Source organism: Pongo pygmaeus, chromosome 6, assembly GCF_028885625.2.
Source record: "Pongo pygmaeus isolate AG05252 chromosome 6, NHGRI_mPonPyg2-v2.0_pri, whole genome shotgun sequence".
In the NCBI taxonomy this organism is placed as follows: Eukaryota; Metazoa; Chordata; class Mammalia; order Primates; family Hominidae; genus Pongo; species Pongo pygmaeus.
Window position 1 is genome coordinate 13,629,750 of NC_072379.2, and position 20,913 is coordinate 13,650,662.

Here is a 20,913-nt window from a genome sequence, read left to right on the forward strand (position 1 = left end):
TGTGAACCCAGGACCAGCCCTCTCTGGCAGCCTTTCTGGGTCTGTCCTCTGCCTGTCCTTGCTAAGGTGCCTCTCCTGGAACAAGGACAGCCCCAGATGTCTTCAGCTCCAGCCCCTCTGAGGCCGTGCCTACCTGGGAAGGAATGAGCTGGCAGAGGGCAGGATCGGGGGCCATCTCCTGGCACCAGGGTGCCCAAGAATTGGGAGAGATCAGAAAGCCCAGGGTCCCCACGGAGGGGAGGAGACAAGCCAACTGCCGGGGTCCTGGACCTGTCACAAGCTTTATTGTCCCGAGCACAGACTCGCCACACTTCAATTCCACTGTGAGGAGGGGAGGAGCACGGGAAGGACCTGGGGAGGGGACATGGCTGAGCCACGCCCGGGCAGCCACACGGGGCAGGCTGAGAGGCCCACGGAGGCAGAAGCTCCCAAGGAAACCGCTTCTTGGACACCCATCACCAGAAGCTCACCTCCGGGGGTCAGCTCCTCCCGGTGCCCTGCTAGATGGACCTCTGGCTGTTAGTAGACTAATCGGTGCCCCTACGGATGGGGCACAGCTGCCTGATTTTGCTAGAAAGAGCTGTATTTGACCCTGGGTTAGGCCACTAAAGCATCGCTTCTAGACGGCTGTTAATAGAACTGCATGCGAGAGCTACCGAAAGCCAACAGGGACTGGGAGGGGGGCCGGGGGGACTGACTCTGACTCCCCGATGGGCTGCATTTGGGCAGGAATGTGAGCGCCACCTACCTGTACCAGGTGGCACTCGTGAGGGCGACCTGGGCCGTTCCTATGAATTGCACACGTGTCCTGTGCGTTTCGGGAAAGCCGGGATGGGGCATCGGGCTTCTCCCTCTGGTCCCCTGATGGGGGAGGCCTCACAGGAAAACACTCCCTGAGCTGCCGGAGGGTGGGGCAGGGCCCCCTGTGCTGATGCCGGGGTGCAAAGCTGTAAGCAACCTGTCGGTCCCCCAGCGGAGAGGTGGAGGCTGCAGGGCCAAGGCTGGCTTTTTCCACCATGCACAGGCCTGGGATAACTTAGCAGGCTTGAGGGGAAGACGGCGGGGCGGGTGGCGGGGAGGGGGAGCACAGTTAGATTTCTCTTACCCCCAGCCCCCGTTAGGAGATGGGGCTGGAGACGCTCTGTGCAGGTGCCTGGCAAGACCAGGAAGGGATGCTCCATGTGGCAAACACACCCCTGAATGCCTGGCTGCGTGTACTTGGGTGTGTATACGCACCTCTAGGCTGTAGGAACGTTTGCAGTATCTGTAGGCACGGTCCTGCCAGGCCTGGGTCTCAGTCCCAGAAACCAAGTATGTGTCTCTATGTGGCCTGAGCGTGGTTCACAGCAAACGCCGCCACCCACACGGTCATGCGTGCACACGTGGTCCCTCTGAGTGTGAGTGTGTGTGTGTGTGTGTGAACGTGGTGTGTACATAAGGACCCGCTTAGATGCATCTCCAGGTGGGTGCAGATGTTTTGGAACATCTGGTCAACCCCAGGGGACACCGTATTACTGACCTTTGTCAAACCTGCCTAGAGCCTCCACTCTGAGCTGCCTCTGCCCTGGGCTCCGAGCCAGGGTTTGCCCGAGGTCACAGCTGGGAGGTGAGGAGAGGGGCTTCCAAACCTTCGTAATACTGTGTCTTTGGCCTTGGTGACATCTTCGGCCAGCAGCTTAGAGGTGTGTGTGTGTTGGTGTTGGTGGGCGGCGGGAGAAGGATCCTGTTCCCCTGCGCTCTGCCCCAACCAACGCCTTGAACCCGGGGGCCTCGCTGGGCAGGCAGCTGGCTGAGGGGAGCTCGTACTACTGTTTGAAGAAGGTTCAGAAGGTGGGGACAAGAAGCCCTGGGGACTGCCTTTGCCTGGAAGTGGCTTCGGAAAAGGGGCCCCCACTTGGCTCTTAAAGACTGGATGCTCCCCCTTGGTGCCTGCATGGATAAACTTACCCCACCCCAGCCCCCGCTGGCCCCTCTGGGGAGACCCGAGAGAGAATGGGTGGAAAAAGAGGACAGGGGCGCTAAGATGGTCCTCAGGGCAGCTCCTTCTGGACAGAGGGGCCTGGCTGGATCCCCTCTGCCTCCACTGACAAACTCCAGAAGCTGCCGGGCATCCAGGCCGAAGATCCGTGGGTCAGGCCGGGGCTGTACCGTTCACACTCTCTGTAGAAGGCTGGGCTTGAGGAAGCGTCCTGGTCTGGCAGGGGATCGGGGTGGGGGATTGTCCGCGGCGGTGAGTACGTTATTGTTACAAACACTGTTTTGTCTCCAAAGTGACAGTCCCGGCTCCTGCCTGGAGGAGGTGCTGCCGGGCAGCCGCACGGGGCTCTGGTATGGACTGGGCCGCTCCACAGTATCCCCTCAGGATCAGTGCTTGTCCTAGAGAGAGTAAAGGGCATCATCAGCAAGGGTCTCAGAGAGCCTGGAGGGCCAGGCGGCCAGAGCGGAGTCAGGGAGGAAAGGAGTTGGGGCCGGATAGGGGAGGAGCATAAAGGGAACTGCATGTGCCAAGGCCCTGAGGCAGGAAATGTCTCCCTGCTGTGTGTTTGTGGCTGAGTGAGACAGCAGGTGGGGTGGGAGGTGCTGATGGGAAGCCGAGGGGAAGAAGCAGGTTTTTTGTTTGTGTGTTTGTTTGTTTTAAGACGGAGTCTTGCTCTGTCGCCAGGCTGGAGTGCAATGGTGCGATCTCAGCTCACTGCAACCTTCGACTCCCTGGTTCAAGCGATTATCCTGCTTCAGCCTCCTGAGTAGCTGGGATAACAGGCACGCGCCACCACACCCAGCTAATTTTTGTATTTTTAGTAGAGATGGGGTTTCACCATGTTGACCAGGATGGTCTTGATCTCCTGACCTCATGATCCACCCATCTCAGCCTCCCAAAGTTCTGGGATTAGAGGTGTGAGCCACTGCGCCCGGCCAGAAGCAGGTTTTACAAAGAGCCCTGAGTGCCTGTACGGGGCTGGATCAGAGGAAATTAAACTGGAGACTCCAAGCCTCAGTTTTCACATCTCTCTTTTTTTTTTTTTTTTTTTTTTTGAGACAGTCTCACTCTGTTGCTCAGGCTAGAGTGCAGTGGCATGATCTCGGCTCACTGCAACCTCCGCCTCCCGGGTTCAAGCGATTCTCCTGCCTCAGCCTCCCGAGTAGCTGGGACTACAGGCATGTGCCACCACACCCAGATGATTTTTTTTTTTTTTTTTTTTGCATTTTTAGTAGAGATGGGGTTTCGCTATGTTGGCCAGGCTGGTCTCAAACTCCTGACCTCAAGTGATCCACCTGCCTCGGCCTCCTAAAGTGCTGGGATTATAGGCGTGAGCCACTGCACCCGGCCAGTTTTCACATCTGTGAACTGGGATGACCCCATGTGCCTCGCAGGGTGGCCGGGAGAACAAGGCCAGGAGGACAAAAATCACACTAACTCCTCCGAGGCTGGCTCTGCCCACATAACCCTGCCTGTGTCTGGAGCTTGGCAGATTCTTTGGCTGTGCTGCTCCTGTTTCTAGCGAGTACCTGTGCTCCAGGGGTTCTGCAGTCAGAACTAGGCTCTCTCTCTTTCTGTGTTTTTCTTAGAGACAGGGTCTCACTTTATCACCAAGGCTGGAGTGCAGTGGCGCAATCCTAGCTCACTGCAGCCTCAAACTCCTGGGCTTGAGTGATCCTCCTGCCTTAGCCTCCTGAGTAGCTGAGGCTACAGGCGTGTGCCACCACACCTAGCTAATTTTTGAAATTTTTATTACTATTTTTTGAGACAGAGTTTTGTGCTTGTTGCCCAGGCTGGAGTGCAATGGTGCCATCTCAGCTCACTGCAACCTCCACCTGCCAGGTTCAAGCAATTCTCCTGCCTCAGCTTCCCGTGTAGCTGGGATTACAGGTGTGCGCCACCCTACCCGGCTAATTTTGTTTTTTTTTTTTTTTGGTTTTGTTTTTTTTGAGATGGAGTCTCGCTCTGTCGCCCAGGCTGGAGTCCAGTGGTGTGATCTCGGCTCACTGCAAGCTCTGCCTTCCGGGTTCACGCCATTCTTCTGCCTCAGCCTCCCGCGTAGCTGGAACTACAGTGCCCGCCACCACGCCCGGCTAATTTTTTTTGTACTTTTAATAGAGACGGGGTTCACCGTGTTAGCCAGGATGGTCTCGATCTCCTGACCTCGTGATCAGCCCGCCAGATGGAGTTTCACCATATTGGCCAGGCTGGTCTCAAATTCCTGACCTCAAGTGACCCACCGGCCTCAGCCTCCCAAAGTGTTGGGATTACAGACATGAGCCACTGTGCCCAGCCTTTTTAAATTTTTTTTTTTTAATAGAGAGAGGGTCTCGCTAATTTTGTATTTTCAGTAGGGATGGAGTTTCACCATATTGGCCAGGCTGGTCTCAAACTCCTGGGCTCAAATGATCCTCCTGCCTTGGCCTCCCAAAGTGCTGGGGTTACAGGCGTGGGCCACTGCGCCTAACCTGTAACTTTTTTAGGAAGGGAAGAAAACACAAATCAAAAAGAGCAGGGTGAATCTGGAATCAAGTTTGCCTGCAACAGCACCCTCCCTGAGGGACCCTACTGTAAAGCTTCTTGCAGAATGCATCTTTGTGTGTATTCTTAGTGACGTTTCAAGGATTTTCTCTAGAGAGGTCTGCCTGCACGGGAGGGACGTGGGAGGCCCAAGGCGCCCCTCACCTCTTGTTTCTGGGCTTTGTCCTGCTGGTGGATGCCGTTTGCAGAACCGGAATTGCCGATGGTCTGGAAGAGTCAGGGGAGACACTGAGCGAGGTGCACCAGGCAGCAGTTCCCGATTTGCCCACTGGATGGCGAGGTCTTCCCATGGGACAGCCTCAGGCTCCAAATTCCAACCCCTTCAGCCTGGGGCTCCCAGCACCCCCAAAGACCAAGCCTCTAGGGGCAAGGCTGCATCTTCCTTCTTAGTCTACGCTCCTCAGGGCAAAGCCATGTGCCCCTTGAATTGGGGGTTCCAGAGGGCAGGGCTCCCTCCCCTTTCAGCCGGGTTCCCAGGACAGAGCTGCCTCCCGCTTCAGATCAGGGTTCCTGGGCCAGGGCTGTCTCCCACTTCTGATGGAGGTTCCTGGGACAGCGCCACCTCCCACTTCAGACCAGGGTTCCCGGGACAGAGCTGCCTCCCCCTTCAGACCAGGGTTCCCAGGACAGAGCTCCCTCCCTCTTCAGATCAAGGTGCCTCCCCCTTCAGACTAGGGTTCCCGGGACAGAGCTACCTCCCCCTTCAGACCGAGGGCTCCTGGGATGGAGCTGCCTCCCCTTCAGATCAGGGTTCCTGGGACAGAGCTGCCTCCCCCTTCAGACCAGGGGTTCCTGGGACAGAGCTACCTCCCCCTTCAGACCCGGGTTTCCGGGACAGGGCTGCCTCCCCCTTCAGAACAGGGTTCCTGGGACAGAGCTACTTCCCCCTTCAGACCGGGGTTCCCGGGACAGGGCTGCCTCCCCCTTCAGACTGGGGTTCCCAGGACAGACCTGCCTCCCTCTTCAGACCAGGGTTTCTGGGACAGGGCTACCTCCCCCTTCAGACCGGGTTCCTGGGACAGAGCTCCCTACCTCCTCGGACTGGGGTTTTAAAGACAAGGCTGCCTCCCGCTTCAGACGGGGGCTCCGAGGACACTGCCCCGTGGCTTGCCTCCTGGTGGGCCCTGCCGGCCGCGGCTCACCTGGGCCTTGTCAGGGCAGCTCCTCATAGCCTCCATCAGCTTTTCCACCTGCTGAGCCTGGTCCAGCGCATCCCGCAGGGCGTCCTCCGTGCTCATCAGCTGGTGCTGCAGCCGCAGGAGCTCGGGCGCCGAGGACGGGTCGATGAGGGAGTAGCGCCTCTGATCTGACAGGGATTTCTCTTTGTCCTGGAAGCGGCAGGAGAGTGGAAGAGCGCATGAGTGTGTGTGTGTATGCATGTGCACACACGTGTGTGTGTGTTGGTGGGGGTCTCGCCTCTAGGCAGGAAAGTCTTCCAGCCTCACTTTGTCTCTGGGTTCCAAGCCTGGGCATCACCCAGAGGTCCCTCAGGCCTCTGTGAGGTGCTCCATGGTCTCCAAGTGGGGAACCCAGGACCCCCTCCCTCTTGTCTTTTTTTTATTTTTTTATTTTTTTTGAGACCGAGTCGCTCTATTGCCCAGGCTGGAGTGCAGTGGTGTGATCTCCGCTCACTGCAAGCTCCGCCTCCCAGGTTCACACCATTCTCCTGCCTCTGCCTCCCGAGTAGCTGGGAGGGGCCCGCCACCACGCCCGGCTAATTTTTTCGTATTTTTAGTAGAGACGGGGTTTCACTGTGTTAGCCAGGATGGTCTCAATCTCCTGACCTCATGATCCACCCGCCTCGGCCTCCCAAAGTGCTGGGATTACAGACATGAGCCACTGCGCCCAGCCTTGCCTTTAAAAAAAAAAAAAAAAAGAGAGACCGAGCATGGTGGCTCATGCCTGTAATCTTAGCACTTTGGGAAGCTGAGGCAGGCAGATCATCTGAGGTCTGGAGTTTGAGACCAGCCTGGCCAACATGGTGAAACCCTGTTTCTACTAAAAGTACAAAAATTGGCCGGGTGTGGTGGCTCACGTCTGTAATTCCAGCTACTCAGGAGGCTGAGGCAGGAGAATCGCTTGAACCCAGGAGGTGGATGTTGCAGTGAGGCAAGATCATGCCACTGTACTCCAGCTTGGGCGACAGAGTGAGACTTGGTCCCCACCCCCACCCCCCAAAAAAACTGAGTCTCACCTATTGTGCAGGCTGGAGTGAAGTGGTGCAATCACAGCTCATTACAGCCTCCAATTCCTGGGCTCAAGTGATCCTCCCACCTCAGCCTCCCGAGTAGCTGATACTACAGGGCATGCCACCACACTTGGCTAATTTTTTAATTTTTTTGTAGAGATGGGGTCTTGTTATGAGGTCCAGGCGGTCTCGAACTCTTGACCTCAAGCCATCCTCGCAACTTGGCCTCCCAAAGCGGTGGGATTATAGGTATGAGCCACCGCACCCAGCACCCTTCTTACACTGCCCCCACTCAACTGTCTTATGAGGTTCCTCCTCTCCATAGTCACCCCCACCATGGCACCCAGAGCTGTCCCTGCCCCAAGGCCCACCAGCCTTCTCGCTCCTGCACAAACTCCATCCTTCAGCACTGCCCAGTCCTGCCTGCTCTGACCCTCCAAACCGTCTCTCAACAGAACCTCCCTCCTGAAATCAAGAGGCTTCTACCCACCCACCAAAGCTTCCCAGGTTCTCCCGTGGACACAGTGCAGGGAGGTGACGAGACAAGAGGCTACCCTGGGGGCAGAGGCCGCCAGTTCCCAAGTAAACTTGACCAACCTGTGCGTCGTGGGCACAAGTCTGAGCTCAGCACTGCCCACTCCTACAAGGCTCTGGGGAAGCCCCTGGCGGTATTCAAGACTCCCCAGTCCGTGCCAACCCCAGGGGCTTATCTTCTGTTGAACCACAGGGACCACAGAGGGTGCAGCCACCAAACCCCTGCTAGCCAGATAGGCCAGGACTTGAAGGCTGGCAGGACTCAGTGACCCCCACAGCCACAGTCTGGGTGTGTGGCCAGAGTGATGCTCTTTATCCCAGAATCCTGAGGGCCAAGGGCCTACTCCCGGATATGGGGGGTGGGGGGCGCTGAGGCCCTCCCTCCAGCCTGTGAACCACCCCCTTGCCCGGGGCTGGGCCCTGCTCTCATTCCATCACCTGTACAGTGGCTGAGCCCAGTGTCTGGGCAGGAGGGTGGTGGGGGGCTTCAGGACAGCTTTCCCAGACAAGGGCCTGTCCTCCTGGACCCCACGCCCTCCATATCGTGACATTGACCAGGCTCAGGCTTGTCCTGAGTGCTCATCACAGGAGGATGGAATGGGGATGGGGTGGTTTCTTTATTCTTTTTTTTTTTTTGAGACGAAGTCTCACTCTGTCGCCCAGCCTGCAGTGCAGTGGCGCAATCTCAGCTCACTCCAACCTCCACCTCCTGGGTTCAAGTGATTCTCCTGCCTCAACCTCCCAAGTAGCTGGGATTACAGGTGCGCTCCACCATGCCCAGCTAATTTTTGTATTTTTAATAGAGATGGGGTTTCACCATGTTGGCCAGGCTGGTCTCGTACTCTTGACCTCAAGTGATCCGCCTGCCTCAGCCTCCCAAAGTGCTGGGATTACAGGTGTCAGCCACTGCGTCTGGCCAAGGGATGGGGATAGTCCTGTCCTATGCTACCAGCATCACCTGCCTACCCCAACCCCAGTCTCTGCAGACTCAGTGAAGTCAGGTTGCTATTCATAATAGAAAAGAAATCTTGGCTGGGCGCAGTGGCTGACGCCTGTAATCCCACCACTTTGAGAGGCCGAGGCGGGCGGATCACAAGGTCAGGAGTTCGAGACCATCCTGCCCAAGATGGTGAAACCCTGTCTCTATTAAAAATACAAAAAAATGAGTCAGGTGTGGTGGCGGGTGCCTGTAGTCCCAGCTACTCGGGAGGCTGAGGCAGGAGAATGGTGTGAACCCGGGAGGCAGAGCTGAAAGTGAGCTAAGATGGCGCCACTGCATTCCAGCCTGGGCGACAGAGCGAGACTCTGTCTCAAAAAAAAAAAAAGAAAAAAAAAAGAAATCTCAGCCTCCCAGAATCCCAGGCTTGCTGTAGACTTTCAAGTTCTTGTCTCCTTCCTGAGACTGATGTGTGAAGCCCCACTGCAGGACCCTGAGCAAGGAACTGGCTTGTGGTTGATTACTCCTCTGAACGGGGAGCTCTTTACCTGTATTGGCTCATCCTGCCTCTGGACAGGTCAGATAGGAAGTTTTCCTTTGCACCATATCACACAGACTGCCACATAGGCAGCCACGATGTCTGCAAAAGCGGCTAGCCAGGGTCCCTCCACCTGCCTGTGGTCCTAGAAGATTTCAAATCCTCACCATGACTTAGCTGTCCCTGGGGTCATTCCAGGAGGTCTCCAGTCTCCGTGGCCTGACAGCAAGGTTAGCCCAGCCCCACCCGGACTAGTGCCCCTGCCCCTAGGCCACCCCTACCCCACATACCAGCCCGGTCAGCTTTTCACGCAGGCCCCGGATGTCATCCTTGAGTTTCTGCTCCTTGATCCGCCACTCAGCTTTGTGTACCTCGCGGCTCAGGTCCCTCTCTGGCCCTGGGGAGTGACGATTGGCCTCCAGCAGCAACACCCGCAGTTCGTTCAAGCTCCTGGGGGTGAGGCGGGCACAGAACCGCTGCACTCAGCCCCGGCTCCTCCAGCTCCCACACTCTAGCAATTTGCCAAGTGTCCAGGGGCTGACCAGCCGGTGGGGGACATGGGCTACTAGATGGCATCTGTGCCACGAGGGGCCACAGTGGATACAATTCAACCAAAGCCCAAGAGGGGCCAGGATTTGGGGCTGGGATAGTCCTGAGGACTTGACCTTTCCTAGAGTATTTTTTAAAGTTGTGGGGGGAGTGCAAAGCACAGTGGCTCATGCCTGTAATCCCAGCACTTCAGGAGGCCGAGGTGGGCAGATCATTTGAGGTCAGGAGTTTGAGACCAGCCTGGCCAACATGGTGAAACCCCATCTCTACTAAAAATACAAAAATTAGCCAGTCGTGGTGGTAAGTGCCTGTGATCCCAGCTACTTGGGCAGCTGAGGCAGGAGAATCACTTGGACCTGGAAGGTGGAGGTTGCAGTGAGCCAAGATGGTGCCATTGCATTCCAGCCTGGGCCACAGAGCAAGGCTGTCTCAAAAAAATAAATAAAAAATAAATTTTTTAAAGAAAAGACTATATATTGTTTAATAAACCCCCCCCCAACACACACACCCCCAAAACATTTACCCAAGAAATCTCATGAGGCAAGACATTTTATCTTTTTTTAAAAAATAGAGACAGGGTCTTGCTGTGTTGCCCAGGGTCGTCTTGAACTCCTGGCCTCAAGTAATCCTCCTGCCTTGGCTTCCCAAAGTGCTGGGATTATAGGTATGAGCCACCGCCCCTGGCCAGGAAGACATTTTAAATACCTGATGTCAAATGGGTTTTATTTCCCATGTCACCTCTTAATCAACTGACAGGAGATACCTGGAGTACTATGATGAGAATGGTTCTGAGGCCACATTTGGGGTCTGCAGGAAACAGTGCAGTGATCGATTGGTAATGCCTGCCACGGGCACAGGCAGGAGCACATGCACCCCTGTGCCCTAGCCTTTTCCCTTGCCTGCAACTACTACAGAGGGGAAAACTCCCTTACTAGGTGGCCACAGGTAGAGAATAGTGGAAATCTGCTGGCACAGCTCCCTTCCCTTTCCTCCTCCTTCCTGCTATGATGTATAATGTGATGGCTGGACTTTCAGCAGCCACCTTGCAACCATGAGGCAGGGAGCACTGCAAAGGTGTTGGCACTGAGATCTTAAGCTCCTGAACCAATTGCCAGTCATAGCTACCTCCAGATTTCTTGTTATGTAAGAAAAGGAAATCTCTACTAGTTTAATCTGCTGTTTGATGGATGTGACATCACTGTCACCAAAGCATTCCTAGCTGATCTCCCACCTCCATCCTAAGCACTGCAGGAGTGTGGAGGAGCCCATGGTGGCCTGTATCAACCAAGAAAGGCTTCAAGGAAGAGGTGACAATGTGCTAAGCTGCAAAGAAAGGACTGGACTTAGCAAACTGGCCAAAACAGGCAAAACTTAGCAAACAGGCATGGTGGCTCATGCCTGTAATCCCAGCACTTTGGGAGGCTGAGGAAGACAGATCACCTGAGGTCAGGAGTTTGAGACCAGCCTGGCCAACATAGCAAAACCCCGTCTCTACTCAAAATACAAAAATTAGCTGGGTGTGGTAGCACATGCCTGTAATCCCAGCACTTTTGGAGGCCAAGGCGGGCAGATTACTTGAGGTCATGAGTCGACCAGCCTGTCAACATGGTGAAACCCCGTCTCTACTAAAAACACAAAATTAGCCAGGCATGGTGGCACATGCCTGTAATCCCAGCTACTTGGGAGGCTGGGGCAGGAGAACTGTTTGAACCTAGGAGGCAGAGGTTGTGGTGAGCCAAGATTGTGCCACTGCACTCCAGACTGGGTCACAGAGCAAAACTCCGTCTCAGAAAAAAAAAAAAAAAAAGAAGAAGAAAAAGAAGGTATCCCAGAAGGGAGGAATCTCATAACTGATGAGAGCTGAAGGATGGAAGGAGGCTGTTGACAGCAGGGAGATGGGGATGAGGCCAGGCTCTGGGAAAGAGGAAATGTGGCTTCAGATGACAGGGAAAATTCAGAGACAATGGATGAAGACCCAAAACTCCAGGAAGTTCTATTGAGACTCAGTGGAGGGGCATCCTGTGGCTGAGACAGGGCAGAAAGCTTCCTTGGAGAAGGTGAGACCAGGCTGGGCACCAAGAATAACTTTTCCACTTAGGATGGGAGACGGGGAGGGAGGGTAGCCCCGGAACCCTGGCCAGGGGCCTGGCTGGTTTGTTGCTACTGGAAAAAGCACAGGCTGCATCTGCAGAGGGCGGTGTTGTTCTGGAAAATTCCTAGATTGCCTCATCGCATCTGTTTCCTTCCTGGGCAGGGCTACAGTTTCTAGAAAGGTGCTAAATTTGTAGCAAATGTAGCTAGAGCAACTCCTAATCTGTATAGAAGGAAAGGAGGTAGCATTTCTTCTTTTACAAAAGGACGTCTGTGTTTCAAAGAGATTCCTTTAACTTAGGTTGAAATGCAAATGCTGGGCCCTGCGCAGTGGCTCACACCTGTATTCCCAGCACTTTGGGAGGCCGAGGCGGGTGGATCACCTGAGGTCGGGAGTTCGAGACCAGCATGACCAACATGGAGAAACCCCATCTCTACTAAAAATACAAAATTAGCCGGGCATGGTGTCGCATGCCTGTAATCCCAGCTACTCGGAAGGCTGAGGCAGGAGAATCACTTGAACCCGGGAGGCAGAGGTTGCCGTAAGCAGAGATTGCACCACTGCACTCCAGCCTGGGCAACAAGAGCAAAACTCCGTCTCAAAAAAAAAAAAAAAAAAAGAAAAGAAATGCAAATGCTGGGCCCGGTGCGGTGGCTCACGCCTGTACTCCCAGCATTTTGGGAGGCAGAGGCAGGCAGATCACTTGAGGTTAGGAGTTGGAGACCAGCTTGGCCAACATAGTGAAACCCTGTCCCTACTAAAAATTAGCTGGGCATGGTGGCAGGCACCTGTAATCTCAGCTACTTGGGAAGCTGAGGCAGGAGAATTGCTTGAACCCAGGAGGTGGAGGTTGCAGTGACCTGAGATCGCGCCACTGTACTCCAGCCTGGGTGACAGAGTAAGACTCCGTCTCAAAAAAAAAAAAAAAAAGCAAATGCTTACAGGGGCTGGGGGACGCTGTCCAGGAATTGGGAGTAAGAAAAATAATGAAGGGAAAGTGGGGCCTCCCCAGGAGATTCAGGGGGCCCACGCCCATCAGAAGGGGGCACGGGCTCCCCAATTATGATGGGGTGATCACCATGCTGGAAGTCTGTCCTGTGTTGCTAGGTCTTGCCATTTATTATTTTTTAAAATTGTATTTATTATGATTATTATTTTTGAGACAGAGTTTCACTCTTGTTGCCCAGGCTGGAGGGCAATGGCACGATCTCGGCTCACTGCAACCTCCGCCTCCCAGGTTCAAGCCATTCTCCTGCCTCAAGTATCTGGGATTACAGGCGTGCTTCACCACACCTGGCTAATTTTTGTATTTTTAGTAGATATAGGGGTTTCATCATCTTGGCCAGGCTGGTCTCAAACTCCTGACCTCAGGTGATCCACCTGCCTCGGCATCCCAAAGTTCTGGGATTACAGGCGTGAGCAGCCACCGCACTCGGCCTTTTATTTATTATTTTTTGAGACGGTCTCGCTCTGTCACCCAGGCTGTGGTGTGATCATGGCTTACTGAGCCTCGACCTCCTGGGCCCAAGTAATCCTACTACCGCAGCCTCCTGAGTAGCTGGGACCCACGGGCGTGTGCTCCACGCCCAGCTATTTTCTTTTCTTTTTTTTTTTTTTTTTTTTTTGAGATAAGAGTCTCGCTCTGTCGCCCAGGCTGGAGTGCAGCGGCGTGATCTTGGCTCACTGCAAGCTCTGCCTCCTAGGTTCACCCCATTCTCCTGCCTCAGCCTCCCGAGTAGCTGGGACTAAGGTGCCCACCACCACGCCCGGCTAATTTTTTGTATTTTTAGTAGAGACAGGGTTTCACTGTGTTAGGCAGGATGGTCTCGATCTCCTGACCTCGTGATCCGCCTGCCTCGGCCTCCCAAAGTGCTGGGATTATAGGCATGAGCCACTGCGCCCAGCCACACTCAGCTATTTTTCTATTTTTTTGTAGAGATGGGGGTCTTGCTGTGTTGCCCAGGCTGGTCTTGAACTCCTGATCTCAAGTGATCCTCCAGTCTCCGCCTCCCAAAGTGCTGGGATTTCAGGTGTGAGCCACCATGCCTGGCCAGATCTTCCCATTTTTTAAGGGAATGTGGAGAAATCTGGATTTTCTGTAACATCTGTAACATCTGATTTTTATTTAATTAATTAACCTTTTTTTTTTTTTTTTTTTTTTCTTTGAGACAGGGTCTCACTCTGTTACCCAGGCTGGAGTGCAGTGGCACAATCTCGACTCACTGCAACCTCTGCCTCCCGGGTTCAAGTGACTCTCCTGCCTCAGCCTCCTGAGTAGCTGGGACTACAGGTGTGTGCCACCATGCCTGGCTAATTTTTGTATTTTTAGTAGATACAGGGTTTGGCCATGTTGACCAGGCTGGTCTCAAGCTCCAGAGCTCAAGTGATCTGCCCGCCTTGGCCTCCCAGAGTGCTGATATTACAGGGGTGAAGCACCACACCCGGCCCCATCTTCTGATTTTTAAATGTGAGTCTAATTTCTTAAAGGCTCAGAGGGACCGCACAAACCATGTCTATGGATTGAATCTAGCTCATTGGGTGCTAAAGTGTGGTCTGGGGAAATCCCAGTGGGTCCCTTAAGACCTTTTCAAGGGATCTATGGCTCAAAACTATTTTCGTAATAATAATAAAACTATTTTCATTACTTCTCTTCAGAATACGATAGGTTTTTTCTGGGGCGAGTAGACATACTAACCATGATCTGAAAAGGATATTCAAATACTCCTTTCTTTTCTAACTACATATCTATGTAAGGTCAGATTTTTAGAACATAGTTCAACCAAAACAGCAAATTGCAAAGATGGAACATGGAAAAAGATGCCAGAATCTGGTTTCTCCTATTAAGCCCCAATATTCAAGGATTTTGCAAAAATTTGAAATAATGCCACTCTTCCCAGTAAATATTTTTTGTTTTGGAAAATAGTTACTTTTTTTTTTTTTTGATGGAGTTTCGCTTTTGTCGCCCAGGCTGGAGTGTAGTGGCGCAATCTCAGCTCACTGCAACCTCTGCCTCCCGGGTTCAAGAGATTCTTCTGCCTCAGCCTCCCGAGTAGCTGGGATTACAGACGCCTGCCAACACATCTGGCTAATGTTTTGTATTTTTAGTACAGACAGGGTTTCACCATGTTGGACAGGCTGGTCTTGAACTCACGACCTCAGGTGATCTGCCCACCTCGACCTCCCAAAGTGCTGGGATTACAGGTGGGAGCCACCCCGTCCCGTACCACACCCCCATCCCCTTCCCCCCTCCCCGCCCCGCCGCCAGAAAATAGTTACTTTTTATCAAAAGCATGCTACTTATGTTACATGCAATTGGCTTATTAATTTTATTTTTTGAGACAGGGTCTTACTGCCACCACCCAGGCTGGAGTGCAGTAGCGAGACCTTGGCTCACTGCAGCCTCGACTTGCCACCTAAGGTGATCCTCCCACCTCAGCCTCCTAAGTAGCTGGGATTACAGATGTGTGCTACCACGCCCAGCTCAATTTTGTATTTTTGGTAGAGACAGGGTTTTGCCATGTTGCCCAGGCTGGTCTCAAAGTCCTTGGCTCAAGTGATCCTCCTGCCTCAGCCTTCTAAAGTGCTGGGATTACAGGTGTGAGCCACCACGCCCGGCCTGGCTTCTTATTTTAAGATGGATTCGTATCTTACAATTTTTCAGTCTTAATTCTAACATGGTAAATATAGAATAAACAAAAGCTCTTTGGGGATCCTCAATAATTTTTAGGAGTTTAAAGGGGTCCCTGAGACCAAACATTTTGGGGAGGCATTAATCTTTTCTTTTTTTTTTTTTAAAGAGACAGCAGGGTTTTGCTCTATTGTCCCGGCTGGAGTGCAGTGGTGTGACATAGCTCACTGCAGCCTTGAACTCCTGGGCTCAAGAGATCATCCTGCCTCAGCCTCCCAAGTAGCTAGGACTACTGGTACATACCACCAGGCTTGGCTAATTAAAAACAAACAAACAAACAAACAAAAAACTTTATTATTATTATTATTTTTTTTGAGATGGAGTCTTGCTCTGTCACCTAGGCTGGAATGCAGTGGCACGATTTCAGCTCACTGCAGCCTCCTCCTCTTGGGTTCAAGGAATTCTCATGCCCCAGCCTCCCGAGTAGCTGGGACTAGAGGCACACACCACTACACCCAGCTAATTTCTGTATTTTTAGTAGAAACGGGGTTTCACCATTTTGGCCAGGCTGATCTTGAACCCTTGACCTCAGGTGATCCGGCTGCCTCGGCCTCCCAAAGTGCTGGGATTACAGGTGTGAGCCACTGCACCCAGCCTAATTTTTTTTTTTTTTTTTTTTTTTTTTAGAGATAGGAGTCTCACTATGTTGCCCAGGCTTGTCTTGAACTCCTGGGCTCAATCCTCCTGCCTCAGCCTCCCCAAAGTGCTGGGATTACAGGCATGAGCCACTATGCCTGGCCCTACTCTTTTCTATAAGCTCTGCTTGGAAAACAGTGTAGAGGCTTTGGAGACTTTATCGGAGCTTAGAGGAGAGCAGGGTGATCGCTCGAGATCAGCCACCTGGCCCACCAGCTCTGCCCGCTCTCTGTCCCAAGACAACATGAGCTAATGTCAAGAAGTGGAGCAAGGACCAAAGCCACAGGGAGGACCCAGCCGGCCCCACCGCCGCCTCACCGCTCCTTCCGCAGCAACTCCTGGCTGATGAGGACTAGCTGGCCCGAGGCGTCGTGGGTCTTCCGGGACACGGTCTCCAGCTCCGCCTCCAGGCGCCGCTTCTCCTTCAGGAGGGCGTCCATCTTCTTCTCGCCCGACTTACACTTGCTCTCCAGCGCTGGGGTCAGCCGGCAGGGAAGGGAGGAAGAGGATTGGGAACACGTGAGCTTCTGTCCCATCCAAGGGCAAAGACCTGGGCAGGGCGCTGATTCTCCCAGGGGATGAAGGTGACATATGCCACTGCATGGTTTTGAGGGTTTTTTTTAGAGATAGGGTCTTGCTCTGTCACCCAGACTGGAGGGCAGTGGCACAATTATAGCTTATTGCAGCCTCCAACTCCTGAGCTCAAGCAATCCTCCTGCCTCAGCCTCCTGAGTAGCTGGGACTACAGGAGTGCACCACCGTACCTGGCAGATTTTCTTTTTGGAGACAAAGTCTCGCTCTGTCACCCAGGCTGCAGTGCAGTGGTGCGATCTTGGCTCACTACAACCTCTGCCTCCTGGGTTCAAGCAATTCTTCTGCCTCAACCTCCCAAGTAGCTGGGACTACAGGCATGTGCCACCACACCTGGCTAATTTCTGTATATTTAGTAGAGATGGGGTTTCACCATGTTGGCCAGGCTTATCTCGAACTCCTGACCTCAAACAATCCACCCAACTTGGCCTTCCAAAGTGCTGGGATACAGATGTGAGCCATGGCGCCCAACCAATTTTTTTTTTTTTTTTTTTCTGAGACGGAGTCTTGCTGTTGTCAGCCCAGGAGTGCAATGGCATGTTCTCAGCTCACTGCAACCTCCGCCTCCCGGGTTGCAGCAATTCTCCTGCCTCAGCCTCCCGAGTAGCTGAGATTACAGGTGCCCACCACCATGCCCGGCTAATTTTTTTTTTTTTTGACAGTCTCACTCCGCTGCCAGGCTGGAGTGCCATGGCACAATCTCGACTTACTGCAACCTCTACCTCCTGGGTTCAAGTGACTCTCCTGCGTCAGCCTCCTGAGTAGCTGGGACTACAGGTGCACGCTACCATGCTCAGCTAATTTTTTTGTATTTTTAGTAGAGACGGGGGTTCACCATGTTGGCTAGGCTGGTCTCAAACTCCTGACCTCAGGTGATCTACCTGCCTCGGCCTCCCAAATTGCTGGGATTATAGGCATGAGCCACCACGCCCAGCCCCGGCCAAATTTTTGTATGTTTCATAGAAATGAGGCCTCACTATGTTTCATAGGCTGGTCTTGAACCCCTAGCCTCAAGCAATCCTCCCTCCTGAGCCTCCCAAAGTGCTGGGATTACAGGAATGAGCATCGTGCACGGCCTCCACTGCATAATTGTAAAAGCACCATTGGTCTCAGTTGTCCCTACAAGCCAGGTGGCAAGGAGCCTGAGAGAACAGGTACAATAAACAGATCAATCCTTGCCAAACACAGCAACCGCTTAGGCTCCTGGTGTGGGGAGCAGGACCACACATGTGTGTTTACGCTGTTGCCTGGATTAGGAAAAGCTTCACCTTCACCTTGGCCTTGGAGGAGTCTGAGGTCCACTGACCTTTTTTGGGACCAATTCTGCCTTGTACTGGGGGATGGACCGAAGATGGGGTGGCAACCATTTCCGAGGAGGGGGGCTGTCTCATGCCCACCACCACTGGTGTTCTGGTGAACAAGAAGCAGGGCCAGGGGCCGGGCGCGGTGGCTCACACCTGTAATCCCAGCACTTTGGGAGGCCGAGGCAGGTGGATCACCTGAGCTCAGGAGTTGGAGACCAGCCTGGCCAACATGGCGAAACCCCATCTCTACTAAAAAAAATACAAAAATTAGCCGGGCGTGGTGGCGGGTGCCTGTAATCCCAGCTACTCAGGAGGCTGAGGCAGTAGAATTGCTTGAACCCGGGAGGCAGAGGTTGCAGTGAGCTGAGATTGCACCATTTACATCAGCCTGGGTGACAGAGTGTGACCCTGTCTCAAAAACAAAACAAAAAGAGAGAGAGAAACCAGAAAGTCTTCAGGACCAGAAAGAGGGAACCCGGGATAGAATTTCAGGACACAGAGAACACAGAGCTGGCTCTGGGGACAGAAGCTGGCGGGGAGGCATTATAGGATGGACCGCATGTGGGCCACTCACTGCTCCCCAGGTACATGTTTGTCTGGTGCAGGTGACCTGGCCCTGACCCTTTTTTTTTTTTTTTTTTTGAGATGGAGTCTCGCTCTGTCACCCAGGCTGGAGTGCAGTGGCACCATCTCAGCTCGCTGGCAGCTCCACCTCCCAGGTTCAAGCGATTCTCCTGCCTCAGCCTCCCGAGTAGCTGGGATTACAGGCGCATGCCACCACGCCCAGCTACTTTTTGTATTTTTAGTAGAGACGAGGTTTCACCATGTTGGCCAGGCTGGTCTCGAACTGCTGACCTCAGGTGATCCACCCACCTCGGCCTCCCAAAGTGCTGGGATTACAGGCGTGAGCCACCACGCTTGGCTGGCCCTTTTCTTCTCAAAGCAGAGTCAGGGAGGGGACCCTGAGCCAGGCCCTGACCCACTCCATGCTCAATTGGCAGCTGAATGGCACGGCCCCAGTGAAAGCCTCCCGCATCTGCCCTGCGGGAGGGAGACTTACCACTTACTTGGGCCCTGAGCATCTCGGTCTGGGAGGTCAAGGCTGTCACCTCTTTGTCCCTCTTGTTCAGCTTGTCCTGCAGGCCTAGGGGAGAGAGGAGAGACGAGAAGCATCAATGTTCCTGGACCAAAGCAGCAGTGGGCAGGGCCGTGGCCCTCCCACAGGAGCTCTGTGATGGGGTCACACTTGGCCTCCAGGGTCCAAGTTCTTCCTCACTCCAGCCGTCTCGCTGGGTAACCCGCCCTAAAGAAGAAGACCTGACACTGGCCGGGCACGGTGGCTCATACCTGTAATCCCAGCACTGTGGGAGGCCGAGGCCGGCGGATCACCTGAGGTAGAGGGTTCAAGACCAACATGGTAAAACCACGTCTCTACTAAAAATACAAAAATTATCTGAGTGTAGTGGCAGGTGCCTGTAATCCCAGCTATTAGGGAGGCTGAGGCAGGAGAATTGTTTGAACCTGGGAGGCAGAGGCCGTGGTGAGCCGAGATAGTGCCATTGCACTCTAGCCTGGGTGACAGAGCGAGACTCGGTCTCAAAAAGAAAAAAAAAAAAAAAAGAGGCTGGGCGTGGTGGCTCACACCTATAGTCCCAGCATTTTGGGAGGCCAAGGTGAGCAGATTACCTGAGGTTGGGAGTTTGAGACCAGCCTGACCAACATGGAGAAACCCCGTCTCTACTAAAAATACAAAATTAGCCGGGCGTGGTGGCGCATGCCTGTAATCCCAGCTACTTGGGAGGCTGAGGCAGAAGAATCGCTTCAACTTGGGAGGCGGAGGTTGCGGTGAGCTGAGATTGCGCCATTGCACTCCAGCCTGGGCAACAAGAGCGAAACTCTGTCTCAAAAAAAAAAAAAAAGAAGAAGAAGAAAAGACTCGACACTATGTGGTCTTAGATAACCTGTCACAGCCTTAGTCCCCTCCAGTGAAACACAGGGAGAACAATAACAGTGCCCTAGGTCACCAGTCATGTGTATTCAAGCCTGGGTGCTCCTCACAGCCATAAAGGACAGAATGGATGCCAAGTACCCAGAAACATCTCCACCTTCTGCAAGTTAATTTATAAAGGGAATGTAATACCACTAAAAATACCAACACGATTTTAACTTTTTTTTTTTTTTTTTTTTGAGGCAGGTTCTCATTCTGTTGCTCAGGCTGGAGTGGAGTGTGAAATCATAGCTCACTGCAGCCTCGACCCCCTGGGTTCAAGTCATCCTCCTGCCTCAGCCTCCTGAGTAGCTGGGATCACAGGCATGTGCCACCACATCTGGCTAATTTTTTATTTTTTATTTTTTTGGAGACAGAATCTCGCTCTGTCACCCAGGCTAGAGTGCAGTGGCGCGATCTCGGCTCACTGCAACCTCCACCTCCCAGGTTCAAGAAATTCTCCTGCCTCAGCCTCCTGAGTAGCTAGGATTACAGGCATGCATCACCACACCCGGCTAACTTTTTTTTTTTTTTTTTTTTTTAAGTAGAGACAGGGTTTCACCATGTCCGCCAGGCTGGACATGAACTTTTGACCTCAAGTGATCCGCCCACCTCGGCCTCCCAGTGTTGGGATTATAGGCATGAGCCACCGTGCCTAGCCTAATTGTTTATTTTTTGAAGAGACAAGGTCTCACTATGTTTCCCAGGCTGGTGTTGAACTCCTAGGCTCAGCTGATCCTCCTGCCTCAGCCTCCTGAAGTCCTGGGATTACAGTGTGAGCCACTGCGCCCAGCCTGATTTAAAATTTTGGTGGACCTAGATGTGCCGATTCTAAGTCACTTGTAAAAATGAGCAAGAATACCCAAGAGTTTGGCAGTTCCTCAAAAATTTAAATATAGAATTACCATATGAGGCTAGGTGCAGTGGCTCATGCCTGTTATCCCAGCACTTTGGGAGGCCAAGGCAGGTGCATTGATTGAGGCCAGGAGTTCAAGACCAGTCTGGCCAACATTGCAAAACCCCATCTCTACTAAAAATACAAAGATTAGCCAGGCGTGATGGCGCGCACCTTTAATCCCAGCTGCTCGGGAGACTGAGGCAGGAGAATCGCTTGAACCTGGGAGGCGGAGGTTGCAGTGAGCCAAGATTGTGCCACTGCACTCCAGCCTGGGTGACAGAGTTGAGACTCCATCTCAAAAAAAAAAAAAAAAATCATAAGACCTAGCATTCTACTCTTCTAGGTATATACCCCAAAGCACTGAAAACAGGTACTTAACAAGTACATGCACATCTATGTTCTTAGCAGCATCATTCACAATAGCCAAAAGGTGGAAACAACCCAAATGCCCA

At 53.1% G+C, this 20,913-nt stretch overlaps 1 protein-coding gene across 5 annotated transcripts in view; it reads right to left on the reverse strand.

Moving 5' to 3' along the window:
* Window positions 1-262: 262 nt before the first annotated feature.
* Window positions 263-20,913, reverse strand: part of CLIP2 (CAP-Gly domain containing linker protein 2) — a 115,938-nt gene continuing 95,287 nt past the window's right edge. For all 5 annotated transcript variants that reach the window (XM_054495327.2, XM_054495325.2, XM_063668268.1 and 2 more), the window contains 6 exons: window positions 18,637-18,720; window positions 16,000-16,156; window positions 9,007-9,166; window positions 5,662-5,847; window positions 4,664-4,726; window positions 263-2,376 (listed from right to left, as the gene is read on the reverse strand). In XM_054495327.2, coding sequence (XP_054351302.1) covers window positions 2,365-2,376; window positions 4,664-4,726; window positions 5,662-5,847; window positions 9,007-9,166; window positions 16,000-16,156; window positions 18,637-18,720 — 662 coding nt within the window. In that variant the 3' untranslated portion in view covers window positions 263-2,364. The remainder of the gene's footprint in view (window positions 2,377-4,663; window positions 4,727-5,661; window positions 5,848-9,006; window positions 9,167-15,999; window positions 16,157-18,636; window positions 18,721-20,913) is intronic.